The sequence below is a fragment of the Amphiura filiformis genome, chromosome 14 (assembly GCF_039555335.1).
Source record: "Amphiura filiformis chromosome 14, Afil_fr2py, whole genome shotgun sequence".
Taxonomy (NCBI): Eukaryota; Metazoa; Echinodermata; class Ophiuroidea; order Amphilepidida; family Amphiuridae; genus Amphiura; species Amphiura filiformis.
Genome location: NC_092641.1, coordinates 34,006,708 through 34,025,910, shown reverse-complemented (window position 1 = coordinate 34,025,910; position 19,203 = coordinate 34,006,708). Strand labels below are relative to the sequence as shown.

Genomic DNA, 19,203 nt, shown 5'->3' with positions numbered 1-19,203 from the left:
CGGTGGACGCGAAACGAATAATGTGTTACCACCAAGAGTCTTAGTTCTAGTAACTATAACTCAGCATACTGAGTTATAGGGCACTCTATTCATATCTGTACCACAAAAAAGAAACATCACAATATGTGGGCTCATTTTGGGCTCCAAGGATGTAGACGAGGAACTCTCAAGGACAGTTTTGGCCTGCATGGATGATTTTAATCCCCATTGTACCAGAGTTTGGGCGTACATGGATGATTTTAATCCCATTATACTATACTACCATACCAAAGTTGAGATAATTGATCTACATTGATCTCAACTTTTGGGTGGGTTCAACATCCCCTGAGTTGGCAAAACCTGCAATCTTCATGGAGTAATTTACTTAGTGCAAAAGTGGTCAAAATATTGCTCTGCAAAATTGCATTATTTTCATGATTTGGATTTATCATATTGAGCAGCATTCTACTTGTGATGTTTCTACACTGTGTAGAGAGGGTCTACAGCATCTCTGAGGTAAAACTGACAAATACAAGGTATATTTCTTGATGCTTGAAGTTTGTTTTTCTTAAGCGTACAGTGCATCCCTATGTACCGCTGCAAGACTTCAGGTCCGTAGATGTCATTATGTTTATGATAAAGACTGAAGTCTTGCTGGCAAGACTACCAAGAGTCTAAAAGCTCTAAAACTGATTTATTTTCAGTGTACTTTATTAATTTTTTCAATTTGTTCTTTGTGCAATAAGTTTAACTATGAAAAAATAAGAGAAAAATAAATAAAGTAATAAAGAAAAAAATATGAAAACAAAAGTATGCTTGTGTTCAACTTCCGTTGTGTGCTAATTTGATGGTTAGCCACTCTTGACACCCCTGTCATCTTTCCCTCTTGAGCTTTTATAGAGTTCTCGAGCAACATGTTTTGGCAAAATATTTTTTAAATATTATAAAATGATATTAAATAAACCGTCCGACCAAGTTTCATGCTGCTTCACATGCTTTGCCTTTGGATCTTCTTCTTTTTTAGGCCTCATTTATGTAGCCCTGGCCTAACATGCCAACTCGTGGAAGGCTTATGGTAGGTTTAAGGTTACCTTTTCTGTAAGCTTACCCATGCACATTGAGTCATGCAAGCTCTGTGAGCTTACTTCAAAATTTTGATAATTGATTGGCATCATTTTCATTTCTGAATTTTTTTCTAGGCTGACAGTGACATCCATATTCGTGACACGGCATCTAAAATAAATCGTTTTTATTAATCATACCTACCGTTTAACATTTCAATACATTCATTGTAACAAATTAAGGCAAAATATTCTGTATTTTTCGTTGTATTTTTGGTCAACTCGTTCATCAGAAGGTCGCCATGTTGTTGACTGCTGTTGCTACCGAAAGTCCGAAACATCATAGTGTAGAGAGCGCAGGCCAGAGTGTCGAACTGCCAAGTACAGCCACACATAGCGAAGTTTACGATTTAGAACTGTGGCGTAAAATGAGGCTGTAAAGTTTGAACTGTGGCCAGCCGGTACACTAATTGCTCGTCCCAAATAAATTCGCCCAGATGAAATCTGATCTACAGCGTGACTGGTAGCCCCACATTATGACAATTGAAAACAGAATTAATTTGTACAATTTGGTCTTGTTTTTAAAATATATTTTTATTATGCTTGATAATGTATAGGCCTATAATCTACCACAACTCTGCCAATAGAAGCCTATAATATACACGCCTGTAGAAAAATTAGCTAGGCCTAATGTATTTGAATGTGGCTTCAACTTTACGGTCAATATTGCTGCTGTTTTCTATGTTTTTTGCCAAATTTTTCATTTAAAAAATAATGACAAATTGAATGACTTGTAACACCCCCCCCCCTCCACTTCTCTTCTCCCTCTTCTCGAGTTATCCTCTGCTCTCCTCTTAGTCCCCTCTGCTCTGCTCTGCTCCTCTGCTCTGCTCGTGTAGGCCTACACCATCCGCGATAATCAACTTTGGAAAAGCACTCTAAACAAGGATTTAACCATTGGCTAAAACGATACCCTAAAAGCTCCCTAAACAAGACGTGTTTTCACCCCTAACTTAGCTCCTAAACAGGGATTTTATTCCAGCTTGCATCAAATTTCATACCCTAAATTTCATTTCCACGTATTTTTAGCAATTGTAATTTTGTTACCGTAAAATGGGGTAACTTCGGTTAGCGGGGTAACTTTGGTCGGTCAAATAGGCCTATATCTTTTCAATCTTAGTCATATTTGGTTTAGAGTTGGGCGACTAAGTCGCCAATCTTGGATCTTGGATTGGTAAACCTCCTAAATACTCCTGGGGAGTTTAAACTGGAGGTGTGATGAGAGCGGGCTAGTTTTTGAGGCGTGGTCGAACACAGTCATTTGTCAGGGAATTCTTGAAGGTAGCTATGGAAGGTTGGTTGATTGTTGTAGGTGGAAGAGAGTTCCATTCCTTGACGGTTCTTTGAAAAAATGAGTTTGAGTATGCGTCGGTCCTGGTCTGGTTTATTTGAAATTGGTTGCTGTGGCCTCTTCTGGAGCGGTTGATTTTGGGGGTGATGTAGTTAGTGTGGTCGATGTCCATCTGTCCGTTGAGGATTTTGTAAAAGCAGGTCAGTCTTCCTTTACGGCGTCTGTCTTGAAGAAGCGGCCAGTTTAAGGAATTCTTCAGAGCTGTGACACTGGTGTCCTTGCCATAGGTGTTTGTAACATATCTCGCCCCTGCGTTTTGAACCTTTTCGAGATTTTTGATGTTCTTAGATGTGTAAGGGTCCCAGGCGGCGGTGCGTAGTCAACATGTGGACGGACAAGTGTATTAAACAGCCTTTCTTTGATGGAGGATGAGGTGTCATAGAAGTTCCTTCTCAGGAAGTTTAGAACCCTGAAGGCCTTTGTTTTGGCATGGTCTGTCTGCTTATTCCATCGTAGGTCGCTTTGGATGGAGATTCCAAGGTATTGGCTGCTGTTAGTTTCCTCCAGGTCGACACCCATCATATTGTAAGAGGTCGGGGTGGGTTTCTTCTCCTTGTGATACGCATGGTTTTACACTTGCTGGGATTGAATCTCATGCCCCACTTGGTGGACCAAGTTACCATTCTGTTCAGGTCGGTCTGGAAATCACACTCGTCTTCGGGAGATCTGATGGTCTTGTAGATAAGGCAGTCTTGTTGTACTTGTCACTCCATCTTGGATGTCATTGATATGAAGGAGGAAGAGGTGAGGTCCCAAGACCGTACCTTGTGGAGTTCCGCTGAGAACAGGAACCCACGCAGAGGATTTTCCATTAACAACGACCCTTTGGAACCTTTTTGTGAGGAAGGAGGAAACCCAGTTCTTGGTGGCAGATCGGATACCATAGAAGTCTAGTTTGATGAGCAGTCTATGATGTGGGATGACATCAAAAGCTTTCGAAAAGTCGAGGATACCCATGTCTGTAGTAAGTCCGTCGTCCAGTTGCTTGGTAAGGTCGTTGGTTGTCAAAATTAGTTGGAACTCACATGATCTGGCCTTACGAAATGCATGCTGGTTATCGGATAAGATGTTCCACCTGGAAAGATGTCTCACCAGGTTACTATCAACGATATGCTCCAGTAGTTTGCAACAGGTACATGTGAGCGAAACTGGTCTGTAGTTTGCCGGGTCTGTGGTGGCGCCTTTCTTGTAAATTGGTGTAATATTTGCTTTCCTCCAGTCTAGTGGTAAGTCCCCTGTATCAAGAGACTGCTGGAACAAGTGCTAAAGAATTGGAGCCAGTTCAACTGCTGCCATTTTCAGAGCTTGGTTTGGGATCATATCTGGTCCGATGGCTTTGGACACATCAATGTTCAGGAGGAGCTTTGTGACGCCTTCCAGATCAACGGCAATGGGAGGCATCTCAGGGTAACTTTCGCCAGACATCGAAGGCATGGAGTGTGGGTCCAAGTTTTCCTTGGTAAACACACTCTCAAACTGATGGGCCAGTGCTTGAGCCTTATCCTGGTCATCTGTAAGAAGCTTGTTATCAACTTTCAGAGGCTGTATACCAGTGTTGTCTTTCCTACGGGCTCGGATGTAACGCCAAAAAGTTTTTGAGTTGTCCGATTCCATAATATCATTCACATAGTCTCTATGGGCTTTTCTAATGGCCCTATCGACTTGTTTCATGATGATGTTGAACTTGGCCCAATCACTCTTTTTACCTGAGTTTTTTGCCTTATTATAATGCTTTTCTTTCTTGCTGCAGAGTCTCTTTAGTTTTGAAGAAAACCACGGTGGCCGTGTATTTCCCTTGACCAGTTTGTGGGCTCGTTAGTCGCGACTATTACTGGTAGTCGTGACTACGACTATTGAAAACCAAAAGTCGTCAAACGCAAATAAATTAAAATGTTACAAAATCACGTTAAAAGCGCCAGATATCCGCACCAAAACCAACCAAATACTTACAAATATAAACTGTGAAAATGTGATAAAAACGTTAGTCATTGTCTTACCAATAGTAACACCATGGTAGGTATTATCTTATACCTACCATGGTAACACTATACAAACAAGTAATCAAAAAGTTCATAAATCATCATTAAAATGGTCTTGTTGACTTGTTATTGTAAATTTGCAGCAAACTTTCACCCGATTTTTTGGTCCAATTCTGACCACAGATAGTCGTGACTAATACTATAGTCGTAGTCGTGACTATTTGCTGCCGACTAGTCGACTAGGAAAAAAGTGATAGTCGCCCAACTCTAATTTTAATAATAAGTTTCAATTTGTTAAGAAATATATTTGGAAGAAATAATAGTAGCTCATGTCCAATTTACGGCAGGGGGGGAATGGGTGTTTTGGCAAAAATATCGACAAAAAAATTTCGCGTTCCCCCTCGCGTCCGCTCAAAATTTTTGCGTTCCCCTTGTTTTCCCAATTTTCTCCATTTAAAATTTAACAATCCCCCTCTTGGTTCAACTAAAATGTCAGATTCCCCCCCCTCAAGACCGCAAAAAAATTTGTGTTCCCCCTAAATTTACCCATTACCCCCCCCCCTGCCATAAATAACGATCGCTCCCTAAAAATCGATATTTGTGAGCAAGGATGAGGGGTGGTGCAATAATTATGTGTACCCCCGGGGTGGTGAATTATAGGGGAAAAGATTTTTGGCAGGCCAAAAGGGGGGGCAAAGCATTTTTGGCAGGTCAAAAGGGGGGGGGGTCAAGCGAGTTTTCACAGGTCGAAAAGGGGGGCAAGCGATTTTTGGCACAGATATTTTGAGCATTGTTTCTATATTACGCCCTAAAAATGTGTAGGAAAACATTAGGAATACATTCAAATATGCAAAATTTCCTGATTTATGATAAGACAATTTAAGGTTATAGATTAGGGCCGGGTTCCCTAAAATCTTAATGTGCAAGGGAGGGGCAAAGATTTTTTGGCACTTCGAAAGGGGGGGGGGCAAAGATTTTTTGGCACTGCCAACGAGGGGGGGGGGGAAGCGATTTTTGGCAGACCACTTTGAGAATTCACCACCCCGGGTAGGCCTACACATAATTATTGCACAGCCCCTGAGTGCTTGATTAATTTTGCAAGGGGTAAAATGTCACAAAAAACAACAACTTGCCCATCTACAGCGAAGATCAATTTTTTTGATTTTTTTTTTCTTCATGGAATGTATAATACTCTTACCAAAGTTACCCCAAATGCGGGATAACTTTGGTCAGGCTATTTTTAACCCCTAGGGCACCCTTACAAAATAATTAAAAAACTATCTTTTTCAACTTCAAGGTGTAGAAGGGAACCCTATTAATGTCACAAAGAAGAGTTAATTTATAGATATATTATAATTGGTTTTGTTTGGAAGCAGTGGTTTAAAAACTCTGAAAAGTGCCCAAAGTTACCCCATATTCCAATATTTCATGTTTTTGACACCCTAAACACGATATGCGCGTATCGTGACTACCCTTTTTACGTGTTTTTTTAATGATTTTATTATTATTTACCCCCCCCCCCGGGGCTCTGCTCTACTCTGTTCTCCCCTGTTTTCTTCAGGCCTCTCAGGCTCCTCTCCATTTTATTTAAAAGGCGCCCCATGGATGTGTACCAAAAATCGCATGCCCCCCATCTCGACTTGCCAAAACTTGCTTGCCCCCCCTTTTCGGCTCACCAAACCCCCCCGGCTCACCAAGAACTCCTTCCCCCCCATTTTACTTTTTTTGTGATTTGCTGGATTTTTTCTCTTGGATTTTCTCCATTGTTGTTTTACACCAAATCTGTATTCATATTAATAGATGCCTTGATGTTTTGCTTTAAAAAAATATGTCATGTGGTTTTATGTCAGGTCTGCGCCAGGTCTGCTCCAGTGGGTCTGAAAACACGATGGGCGAGAGAATCGAGGTCGAGCTGGTTTAGTAACTTTGCTTACTTCGGCTGGCTGGCAGCTGAGCTGGGAGATGAATCTTCTTCAACTTTTTGGGTAACTTTCTTGAAATATGATGGCAAAATGTCAATATCAGTTCAGTTCATCGACCAAGTAAAATGAAGCGATGGATGTTTTATTTGACAAAAATGAACCAGGGTTAGTGAAGAATTCATGTTTTTGTATTTTGCTATTTTAATTTTTTCATGTTTTGATTTTTTTGAAGTTCAATTTTATGTTTATTTTTAATTTCAGCTTTAATTTGTTCATTTTGTAGAGAAAATTCGAAAAGTCTCTTCTGTGTTAAATATCTTTTATGTCCCAGTGCGGGTATTTGCTTCCTTCATAACAACTGAGACCATTAGAAGGCCAAATTTGACACTTGTAAAGTAACTGATTTTTAGGGTAAAGTTGCAGAATTCGGCAGCCTTTCACCTGGTGAGGAACAGCCCACCTTTGGCTTGCGTCCTTTATCATCATATGGGTGCCTATCCTGCTAGGTACAGTGCTACGGTTGGAAATGGTTTATACGTACATTGAGGAACAGCCCACCTTTGGCTTGCGTCCTTTATCATCATATGGGTGCCTATCCTGCTAGGTACAGTGCTACGGTTGGAAATGGTTTATACGTACATTTCCCCGATAGCGAGTTGCACACAAATTCAATGGGTGCGACAATAAAACTCGGCTCAGTCAGTGCGCTGTGACTGACATGTTGTAGGTATCCCACTCCCAGGCAAACCTTTAGTTAACACATTTGCTAGTCAGCGAAATTCGCCGAGACCGGGGCCCAAACACAATGCATATTTACATAGAAATTTGAATTTTTTTCGAGAATAGGTCGGTGAAGGAAACCTACATAAATATGTTTTCTATACTTCACTTGACCCAAATATATGATTTTTTATGGTGATAATCAAGTCGCACATGGAATTTTAGAGGATTTTGATAGCAGTTCCATTAAAAAAAAGCTGCGTTAAGCCATGAGACTAAGATCTAGAAACACCCCGAAATGCCGTTTTGGGGAATTTTGCTAACTGAATCTTTTTGATGAAAGTCAGTCTTTGACAAGATGTAACTTTGCTACGGAAAGTGCTATGAAAAAAAGGTTTTCAGTTTTGGCTTTGTTTACTCAAGGGCTTTAATTTGATATATAAAATGATGCAGTTTGATGGCAAATTTAAATTCACCTAGCATACCTACATGTTGGCTCCTAGTGCTATATGCAGTAAACCTTTGACGAGCGCGTATTGTAAGGATACATCACATATTTACTGCGTTGCACGCACTTGTCTCTGATTGGCTGCTAAGGGGATATGTTGTTGCTGAGTGGAAATTTATGAATGAACTGTGCGCCGTACGCGTTGTTAGCGCTGAATTTGCAACATCACGGCAGTCGCGCTCATCAAAGGTTTGCTGCATTTGATTATAGTCTAGCATGCTGTGCGGATTTATCTCTTACTGGGGACCATCCCGATCTTCCACTATGTGTTTCAGGAGTACTTGTTGTCCAGCTTTTAAGGAGGCTGTGTACTCCCAGACATGCATGTATTAAAAGTGCAATAACTTTGTAATTAATGGTGCAAGACATAATAAAAGTATACATTTTTATAAAGGCAAGACATCAATAAATCTTAAGGTGGTATTGGATGCATTTTCTAGAAATTAAAAAATGCTTTGAGCATGTTTTAAACAGATTAATTGAGTAGGGTAAAGTACACTGATCAAAATGCCTTGCTTGGAGCAAATCGGACTTACGGTTTCCATAATACATCAATTTATATTTTCTTTGTATCCTATTGTTTTTGTCAATAATCACAGAATTAGAGAAGGAGAACCGGGACTCCCTATACCGCCACATACAATCGCGCCGTCAGCTATGGGGAGAAAATTGGGGGTATTCGGGTCCTTGCCGACGGTGCTGACATCATCTATGTCGCGCTTGCATGACAACGAATGCCTCGAGCGCATTCCGAGGGAAACCGAATACCCCCAATTTTATCCCCATAGCTGACGGCGCGATGCAGTCCTGGTTCTCTGGTTTTAATTCTGTGTCAATAATTAATATAGTTAATGAGCTAAAGACTGGAAAGGCTCATTAATAATGTAACATTTGCCAATATTTTGCTAAAAATCCATGCATAAATGTTTGCATACTTTTGCCCTGAAACTTGGTCAAAGTGTTTCTAGTATGTTCTAATGTACCGGTAATATATAGTGAAGCCGCCCTCTAATTTGCATATCTGCATAATTAATGAGCTAATTTGCATAAATGCTAATTAATTATGCAAATATGCAAATTAGGGGGGGTTCACTGTATAATACATTAGCACATGTTAGAAACACTTTGACCAAGTTTCAGGGCAAAAGTATGCAAAATAAAAGTACCCTGAACATTTATGCATGGATTTTTAGCAAAATATTGGCAAAAATTATATGTTAATGAGCTTCTTTAGTCATTTTAGCTCATTAACTTTATTGATTATTGATAAAAACAATAAGATACAAAGATACTAGGCTTTTGTGAAATCAGTGCTTCCGTGGTGTTTCCATAAGATGCGCAGCGCATGCAGATAAGGGTCGCGTATGCGTAAGCGTATTTGTGCGTTAACAAATTGTGCAATACGCAACGCGATGCGTTGTTGCGCGCGTGTACCCTGCTGGTACAACAAAAATTTTCTTTCCTTTTCAATTTCAAACACGAGTGGAATAATGAAATAAAATCCTTAAAATATTGCAGTTGGAGTTTACAGATCTGGATTTACATTCCTTGTATTTATAAAAAACATAACAAAGTACAAACATATCGAAACACTCAATTTTGCGAAAGAAACAATGTCTAGAGTATACAGCCGTGTTAATGCGCCAGTCAATTTGAGTCCCTAAGATAGCTGCTCTGGGGGACCCGGGACTAGCGGGATTTAGCCGGGGAAATACATTTTGCCAGTGTGGTATCCTCTGCCATGTCCTGCGATAGTCCCGGCAGTGCAGTGTGGGGCACACACAAAAAAAGCGCAGTGATTTATAGTGCGCTACGCACAGGCACAATGCCTAGACGTTGATCCACAAGCCTCTGCACACTTTACAGGTTGTCACTGACCACTACGGCCCACATCATTCCACAAACCATTAAACAACAATTCAGGGACTTTGCTGCTTCAAGAGCGCACACCCTAGGCATTCCACAAATAACCATCGCAACCAGGATCAGCTCCCCGAGTTTTGTACGGGTTACAACGAGACAAATTAGCAGTAAGTTCCACACATTCTGTAATAGTATACATTCCACTATGTCCCGGCCCCCTGCCAGCCGGGCTTTGTATGAAGATCCCTGTATAATCCTGGCCCCCTTGAGTAGATAACCTTGTTTAAACATGCTGATTGCTGAATATAATTCACAAAAATATTACTAAGAAAATGAAAAACAAAACAAAAAACATATGATTAAGAATAATAAATACCGTAACGTTTTAGCAATAAAGTGATACCTTACTTCATGCAATAGGTTAAAAGGGCATTTTGTGATCCACAGCCTAATCCCCCCACTTTTCTCAAAAAAAGTTGAGATTTTTATATCACTGGAAACCTCTGGCTACGTAATATATCTCGCTCTCAAGGTCCAATTATTTGGACTAGTCTTTCCTCAAACCTGAAAGCTTCTAGTTCACTTAATTCCTTCAAATATAATATGAAAAAAATCATCATTGATTGTTATAGCTCTGTCGTTACTCGTTACCCCGTAATTTTTTTGTTTATCATTTTCTAGCTGTCCTTATCTTTGTCTTATTATTATCTCATCCTATCTCTCCTTCCTTCCTTTCTTTCTTTCTTTCTTTAATGTAGTCGGATAACTTTGTTTTTGTCTTGTCTTGTACTGTTCCGTAGGAGGGCATTGCAATCTCACGCTTTGCGTTTAGCAGTGTCCTCATCCTCCATTGTATGTGCATTCAAAAATAGTCTAGCTATTTACTAGTATTTAGACATAACTTATTTATAACCATTGTTTCAATTCATCATTACCATGTCATTATTATCATATACCATAATATATACTATAGTATGTTTGTTTATTATCTTATTCTCAGTATACTTTGCATATAATATTTATTTAATATGTATAGGCCCTAACATGTTGCATAGTATAATCTGTGCTATACAGATTAGTATATATTTTTGTATTACACCACATATAATCTGTGATTACACTGCATTTATATGCTTACATTTATATTATACATACATTGTTGGATGAATAAATTTGATTGATTGATTGATTAATGTTTATGTACAAAAAATTTCTTGGAGATCAATTTGTTTAGAAAAGATATGGCGAAATTTGAAGAGTAGCCTATGGAGCAGTGTAATCATGTATAATTCGCAAACGCAAAATCTGAATCGACTGAAATTTTCGGAATAAGCTTTTTTCGTAGATATGTACTGAAAAATGTCATAATAAGAGGATATGCTAGGATCACGAAATACTCCTTAAAATTGCTTCCAATTTCCAACTGAAATTGATGTCCAAACACAAAAAATATTGGTAACTACTCCACCTTATTTGATGTACCAATACATGACACATGACTTGCTGAAAGTATTTGGGATTATTCTTCTCTCCAAATGTTCCTATTAATAGGATGGGAATCCTGCAATAACTAGTGAAATTCGGGCAAATTCCCCCCAGGTACAGCATGACATGAACATGGCACATTGTTTCAGTCTGTCTCATATCATTTCTTTACAGAGACAACCCTTTTGCAGATGATGCCTTGCCTCTGGCACATTATTTCAGTCTGTCTCATATCATTTCTTTACAGAGACAACCCTTTTGCAGATGATGCCTTGCCTCTGGCACATTATTTCAGTCTGTCTCATATCATTTCTTTACAGAGACAACCCTTTTGCAGATGATGCCTTGCCTCTGGCACATTATTTCAGTCTGTCTCATATCATTTCTTTACAGAGACAACCCTTTTGCAGATGATGCCTTGCCTCTGGCACATTATTTCAGTCTGTCTCATATCATTTCTTTACAGAGACAACCCTTTTGCAGATGATGCCTTGCCTCTGGCACATTATTTCAGTCTGTCTCATATCATTTCTTTACAGAGACAACCCTTTTGCAGATGATGCCTTGCCTCTGGCACATTATTATCCTTCTACACAGAGGCAGCTCACTAAGGGACAGAAGGAGGTAAGAATTGGAAAGGAGAAACTACAACCAAATTTTTGCCCTGAGCCCCCATGTTTACATGTTATATACATTGTAAATCAAGCACAAAAACCTTCAGTGAAGTTTAAAACAAACAAGCTCATGTAAGAATTAAAGAAATGGAGCTCAGACAAACTGGCATTATAATAAAGGAGAGAAAAAATCAGAACCGTTCGGATTCGAACCAGTGTGCACTAACGATTACATGTCGTTCAGCTCACCACCACACGCCATAACAGCTCATGGCGGATCAGCCGGCGAATTGAACATGTAATGATTTTATTCTCTCGTAAATGTCCCACGGCCAATGTAAATTAATTATAATTAGAGAGGGCGGCCTTTCTGCTGTGTCATAGCATGACATCAGTCAATATGAGACATACAATGTATGAGACATGTCTCATATTGACTGATGTCATGCTATGACACAGCAGATAGGCCGCCTCTCTAATTACAGTGAAACTCGTTATCACGAGATCGCTTAATGCGAGAAACCGCTTACTACGAACAGAAACTCATGGTCCCGATTTTCCCCTATTATTTACTGTACAAAATAAACTGTTTAATACGAGGTAAATAACACGAAATCCGCATAATACGAGCACTTGCTGTCAGTCAAAGCTATTGTTTTCTATTGTTTTTATGATGGATAAAACAAGCTAATTTCCCAAGGTAAAAATGTAAATTTATGATGCAAATCATGTGAGAAGTTGACAAAATACTCGCTCGAGACATCACTTTAGCGGCAAATGAGGATTCCCTTTCCTATTTTTAGATGTTATAAAATCAAGTCATGACGAAATTTGCCATATAAGGCCAATTATTGCTGACGACATATCAGACTAGCCAATCGCAAACGCGGAAGTCCGCCCTTCGATCGAAAGTGGGAAACCCTTCAACATGTTCAAGGCATGTTTACTAGCTGCTGGAAGTAGGGGAAATCCCGATATCACAGTTTTATTTGTTTACGATAATCAGCTTGAGAAAATCATCTGAATTTCATCAGAAAGCTGTGAGAAAAATGCCTCTTACCGAAAATCAAAAACAATTATTAGCCTATCATACCGATTGAGGGAATTTCGAACTGTGACATTGCTCGGAGGCTGCAAATCTAGTATAAAATAATGAAGATGGCTATGCAGACTCGACCAGTGAAGTTTTGCTTGTACAGCCCACTGAGCCGACTTTAGGCTTAAATACATGCAGTCTTCCGACACATATTTTGTACCTGACTTTTAAAACGAACTCGGCTTAATACGAGCTAAACATGCCGACCCCGGCGATCTCGTATTAACGAGTTTCCACTGTATAAGCTCATGTAAGGTGCAATTTTGAAAGAGTGGCTTCTACCTAGATCATGAGATGCTCCAGTGGAAACAATGATCATGGGTATAATCTTTGAAACTGCATCTTCAATTTAACATTATTGCTTGTACCCCAATCCAACTTGTTGGGAAACTAGCTGAAAATACTGATGACATAGTCCTAATCATGTATGCAATATGGGGAGGGACACAGTGCAGCGAAATAAGTTTGGGTGTGGCAATAGTTTTTTTAGGATTTTAGATGTAATGTCATCACTGTGGCATTACCTAGCGGACTGTACCATGTGATATTATTACTGCACATATTTCACCTCCAGATCAACATATATTTACCATCTCATAACTCTTCATGCATTCATTTGCCCAGGATAAGGCCAACCATGAAACCTTTATGGTAGGCGTGGAAGGGGGAGGAATGTTTTACATGTATCTCAGGAACAGTAGCTCTCCAATTTTGATTAGATTTAGGAAAAATATTGAACAACCCGTCTTGCTTGATGACTTTTTAATATTTGTTTTTCTGAATCTTCCAGGTGAGGTTAACAGCAAATCATCAAAAGACATCAAAAACTAATCCACCATCAAAATCTAAAGTAGAATCATTGAAGCATGCAAGCCCTAGTGAAAGGAGATTCCTACAAGCAACCAATACTATGTTAGCAAGGGAATTACCCACTCATGATACACCTAGCCCCAGAGATACATCAGCAAAATTTGATGAGTCTTGGCCAACTAGCGAAAGGCCGTCAACCATTGAAAGCCCAAGTAAGTGATATCTATGCTATTGGGTGAAATACAGCTTTGGTCTACATCAGGTTTAATAAAAACCTGAATTTTGAAGAACTTTTTGGGCCCCTATACCCATGGGTCTGAAATTCTTAGGGCCTCATCAATTTTTGTAGACCATAACTTGAAGATCAGTGTTAATCATCAAGAAGCAAAAGTAGAATAAGGCTACATGTAGATGTTAAGTTACTATTTAAAAAAAAGGATTATTCAAAGTGAAAGACATGAGTCACAGGAACTTGATTTTACAGAGGACCAGGTAGAAGAGAATTTGGGGAGATCTATGCTGGCTACAAAAAGCACCCCCGGGGCGTTACATTTTCCCAAGGGGGGGGGGCGTTTATTCAAGGTCAATTTTAGAACGATAAAAAACGCTAAAACAATGAAATATGAACTAGAAACACTGACTTCTGGCTCACTTCCAGGTTTCCAATCCAGATTTTCGCCAATTATTGACGCTATTATCGACCATGTGGGGAACTTGAAAACACTAGGGTGGGCCAACACTAGGCAATCATGCACAATACTCACAATGTTTTGATGAATTCTTGCGAATGTTCACAGGCATGAGAATTTTCAGCCAAAGACATTAGGAGCCCTGTAGGACATCTAAGAAATCTTGCTTTCTTAAACATTGAAAGGGGATCGCTAAAGCAGATTTAATTGAAAAACCTTAATTTTTTGGTTAGATTTATTTTCAAATTGATTTATTTTCCCTTTTGATTTTCAATTCACCAGCAAAGTGTTATGTGTAATCCGATTATCACCATGTCAACTGGATCTCGCTTTTAGGTTCTGCACCATGATCAAAATGATCGCAACACATATCTATGGCATGTACTACCAAAGTCAAAAGGTGCGTGATCCAGTTACTAGGGAGTTACGTAACCACTTCGCTGGGGAATTGTCTTTCAAATTTTATCTCCCACCAGGTGATATATCACATGTATCCTCCAAGCAGTCCAGTGTTAAGCTCAGTGATTATCTGAAGAGACCTGCAACATCCTCATCATCTGTAGGAGGATGGGGTAGTGATGACATATCAAGAGATGTGGAGCAGTGGAGGTCATCTCTTGCAAAGAAGGAATCAACATCGAAGGAATCTACACTAGCAAAGTGAGTATTTTGTGTGGACTGCAAAATATATGTAATCCTATATGATAGCCATAGACAAATTGTAAGTGTCAAAATCGATCTTGTAATGTATCCTGGGATGTAGCTCTGCTAATTGGATAGTAACATTAGCCGACACTAAATGCCCTACAGACCCTGCCAAGGCGTTGCCTCTGGACCCCACCCAACAGGGGCTTCTCGTCAAGGCGCTGGCCATATGCGTGTGAAGTGTCTGGTTTTCTGATGTTGGCAAGTATGGACTAAAGAGTCATCGTAATTTTACGATGGTTACCTGCACTACAATGTGTTAAAAGTTCTCTTTTTGTGCATGTAATACAGAAAGATACCTACATAATTAACCCATAAACTGGCTATGGATGAGTTTCTTTATTGATTTTTTTCCATCATGCAGATATATCCATAGATTCAGGCACTCGGAACCAAAGAGTCGTGACGAGAGGGCAAGGGACAAAGCCTCAGCCTCAAGAGAATTCTGGTGGATGTCCCCGCCATCACACAGCTCCACACCTACAGATGACAGTGCAAAGCGTCACACAGATAGGTCATCATCAGGAAAAATGGGATCCAGCCACTTTCAGCAGAGATCGCCTTATAGAGCGGGGCACATATTACCTAGATCAGGTATTGGGAAAGGCGCTATGTTATCCTCATCTTTACAAAAGGTAAGGGACCAAACCAAAAAATCAATGCAACCCTATAAACATGAGAAACATGTAATCATACAACCGGAAAAATGTTGGTGCTCTCATACCATCTTTTGTTGAATCTCTCCCTTGCTCCCCTAATTCAATGATGGACAAAGCCATGTTGTAGCAGGTATATAAAACACTCCAACATTGAAAGGTGAGGGAGTTGAGATACAGTAGATGATGTGCATGTTTCACCCACCTCCCCGATTTTGATATGGAACACATTTCAAGTGTGTTGTACAAGCGTGCGGAACTTTTTGCGGGATTGTAGTTTAATTCAGAAGCTGTCCCTATTCATTAAGTAGAAAAGGTTCTTTATTTAGATCCAAAAGTGGGTATCGGAAAAAGAACCTTTTCTGCTCAATTGAACTATGAATGATTCTAATGATTTGTTTTAAGAATGCGGTCCCTGTTGGGGAAAGTACTCAATACAAATGAGCATATGAAGATGTGCTGCAATTTCTGCAAACATGGGTCATATTTTTCCGCCAAGTCAATCTTGGCATATGAATGTGTCATTTAAAACAAGATTGTAGCTTTTGTTCGACCTTTTGTATTGAAAATAATACATCCCCCACCCTTAATTTTTTTAGGTCTATTTGGGATAAAGGTCAAAATTTTCAAATAGCTTTTTCTCCCAGCTACATAAACTTAAAGTATTAAAGTTTACTTTGTGGATGGTTAAATGTCAAAAATATAAATTTTTAGTAATTTGCCATAAGATTTGTATTATATCGCAAATTTCAAAAAAATCAAAATTATTTGATATCAGAAAGACATTCCTCATATTCAGATGATGTGCTCTTGTGTCCCACAAAAAATACTGTGCAAACGTTGCTATCCGATCCCTTACATATTTATTTTCATTTGTTTGAGCATTCTTTATACATGGTAGCCCGTTCAGTACAAGGCACAAAGAAAATTGCACTCATAAGGGCCCTGTGCCATAATTAATTTGTTAAATAAAGTAAGTCTTAATACACTTAAAGGTACAAATTTGAAGGTATACAAACGTTCAAAACATTAAAGCTAATGGGTACATATAAATAAATAACAATGTGTAATTAAAAGAAAGCATTCTAATTGGAGCCAGAGATAAAGAAACTGATTTGCATCTGACAATCAACTCCCACAGCCTGTGATTGGTTTATGGCAAATAAAAGGAACATTGATTCATCTGGTGCCAGCATCAGAGAAAAGGAATCGCAGAAAATGACGAATGATGTTGGCAAAAAGCAACTTTTCTAGGCATTGTGGACATGGTGTCTTCAGGATAGAAAGTTTCCTATTACTAAGACCTAACATTTGAGATGGTTTGTATGTTTGAGGGTGCAAAATTAACCATAAGACACTGTTTTAGCTCTACATTCAGAAATTTCAGTCATCACTACAAATCGTAAACAAACCATTTCTGAGTTTGATTGACAGGTGATGTCAGACTCAAACTAGTTTCTTTATTATTGGCTCTGATTATAAATACTGCTCTGCTAGAATGGATGAGAAGGACCAAGTGACAAAGTATCAATGTTGGAGTGAGTTCAATGAGTATCATGGTTATTCCAAAGATAAGATGTTCTGGCATGGAATTCATGAAAACCAGAATTTGCTAAAATAATGATTGGAGTATCGGATCTTTGCCCACTTGTATAATGGTTGTGCACAGAGTGAGTGAATAAAACTGAAAGCAATGGTAATTATGAGCATAACCAATCAAGTATTTGGAAAACATAATAAGAATTTGATTATTCTATCTTTCATTTGATTTAAGCCAATTTAAAGGAGTATTTCGTGATCCTAGCATCCTCTTTTTATGACAGCTTTCAGTACATATCCACGAAAAAAGCATATTCCCAAAATTTCAGTTGATTCCGATATTGCGCTTGCGAGTTATGCATGATTATGTGTATTAAACTGCTCCATAGACAATACGTTGTAATTTCGTTCTGGTGTGCACCAGAACGAATTTCATGATATCTTTGCTAAACGAATTAATCTGCAAGAAATATTTTGTACATAAACATTATGTAGCCAGAGGTTTCCAGTTATATAAAAATCTCAACTTTTTTTGAGAAAAGTGGGGGGATGAGGCTGTGGATCACAAAATGCCCTTTTAATGAGCTTATCATAAAATTATAAAATATAATTACAGTACCTGACGCGTGTAAGTGACCAAAACACGCGTGCCCCGCGAATTTTTCCACGCAAAACTCCCGCGTGGGAATTACTGATCGCGGTTGAATGCGTGTTGTAATCCGCCTGGGAGGCATGATGTCGATCGAGGAGATACAACTCGGCAAATTACCCGTGGTCTTCCGTGTGATCGCGTGAGATCGCGTGCGTGTATCGTGTTATAGCGTGTTGTGAATTCTTGTCTCAAAATCAATATCGTTGTGTTTGTTCTGTTAAGTGCATGTACTCAAAACCAAACAAGATGACGATTAACGTAATTGTTGTGTAATTAATAATGTAATTATGGTCAACTCAACCAGGGATAGACAGACTCAACGAAGCCTCTAGTACACTGGGACTGAACGACTGCTTGCCCTTTGTGTTTACACTCACTTACAGTTACACACACACGCCTGGCGGGCGAAAATACCCCAAAACTCGGCATTTTAAAATCGCTATTTATTTCAAATTTAAAGTATAGCTCTAAAATTGACTAAAACCCCTCACCATAGATGAAATAAACAACCAATCATCATGAAAGTGTATTTTACCTTTTATTTTTGCGTTGACGGCCTTTCAAAGTCAAGCTTGCTTTACGCAAGTTCAGCTCCCCTGACACCGTGCATAGCCAGGGTGATAGTAGTCGGCGACGCGACGCCCGAGATAATGATATTTCACGTGAAATGCACAATGCATGTTTTGATCTTCAAAACCCCTCGTCAAAAATAAATGGTACGCGGGCAATTATCCAATTTTGTTTTTAAACCACAAGTGCAAGTGTTCCCCTTTTCGACATAATACTGAAATAATTAAAATGTTTGGTTGTTTGTGTTAAGTTTCTGAATTTTATTTTCGTTTGAAACACAAATTTTAATGTTTACTTTTATTCATGTTTCTTTGCCCATCAAATCGTGGGATTTTGTTTAAAATGTTTATGTTCAGTTCGTGAGTTTACAGTGCATGTTGTTCACAAAATTTGTTTCTGATTTTTGCCGCCGTGCCGCGTCTGAGGCTAGCATGGCGGAAAGATCTAAGACATTGCATGAGCACACATCTATCGCAAATTCTATGTCTTAGATCTTTCCATACGTGCATCCAGGTCTGCACATCAACGAGTCTATTTTTAGCACTCGGTTTAGAGAGTTGTACAATATTTATATTTATGCATAAATTAGTTTTGTTTGAAATGTTAATGATTTACCAAAATATTGGCATTATTTGGGATGCTTCTCTACTTTGACACAATATATTTTAGGTTTTTTGAAAGTTGTTTGTATTTTTTAAGGTTTAAATAACAAAAATAACCCAAAGCATGACAAGGGAAAAGAATCGCCGTTGTATAAAATTTACGACGAATTCCATAGCATGATGATTTTGAATATTTTGCTGTTATTTTACATGCAATGTTGTTTTCTTATAGACAAGGGATTCAAATGACATGTAAACCATATTTTTTGGTTGTAAAATACCGGCATGTTTTTAAAGCTTTAAATGTTCCCACGTGTTATGAACTTGTTATGTTTCCACACA

The 19,203-nt window shown here is 38.9% G+C and overlaps 1 protein-coding gene across 1 annotated transcript in view; it reads left to right on the top strand.

Moving 5' to 3' along the window:
* The first annotated feature begins 6,385 nt into the window (after window positions 1–6,385).
* LOC140169375 (uncharacterized) overlaps window positions 6,386–19,203 on the top strand; it is a 52,358-nt gene continuing 39,540 nt past the window's right edge. Inside the window, exons 1-5 of the mRNA XM_072192632.1 lie at window positions 6,386–6,517; window positions 11,468–11,552; window positions 13,429–13,660; window positions 14,614–14,797; window positions 15,207–15,477. Of these exons, the coding sequence (XP_072048733.1) occupies window positions 6,486–6,517; window positions 11,468–11,552; window positions 13,429–13,660; window positions 14,614–14,797; window positions 15,207–15,477 (804 nt within the window). The 5' untranslated portion in view covers window positions 6,386–6,485. The remainder of the gene's footprint in view (window positions 6,518–11,467; window positions 11,553–13,428; window positions 13,661–14,613; window positions 14,798–15,206; window positions 15,478–19,203) is intronic.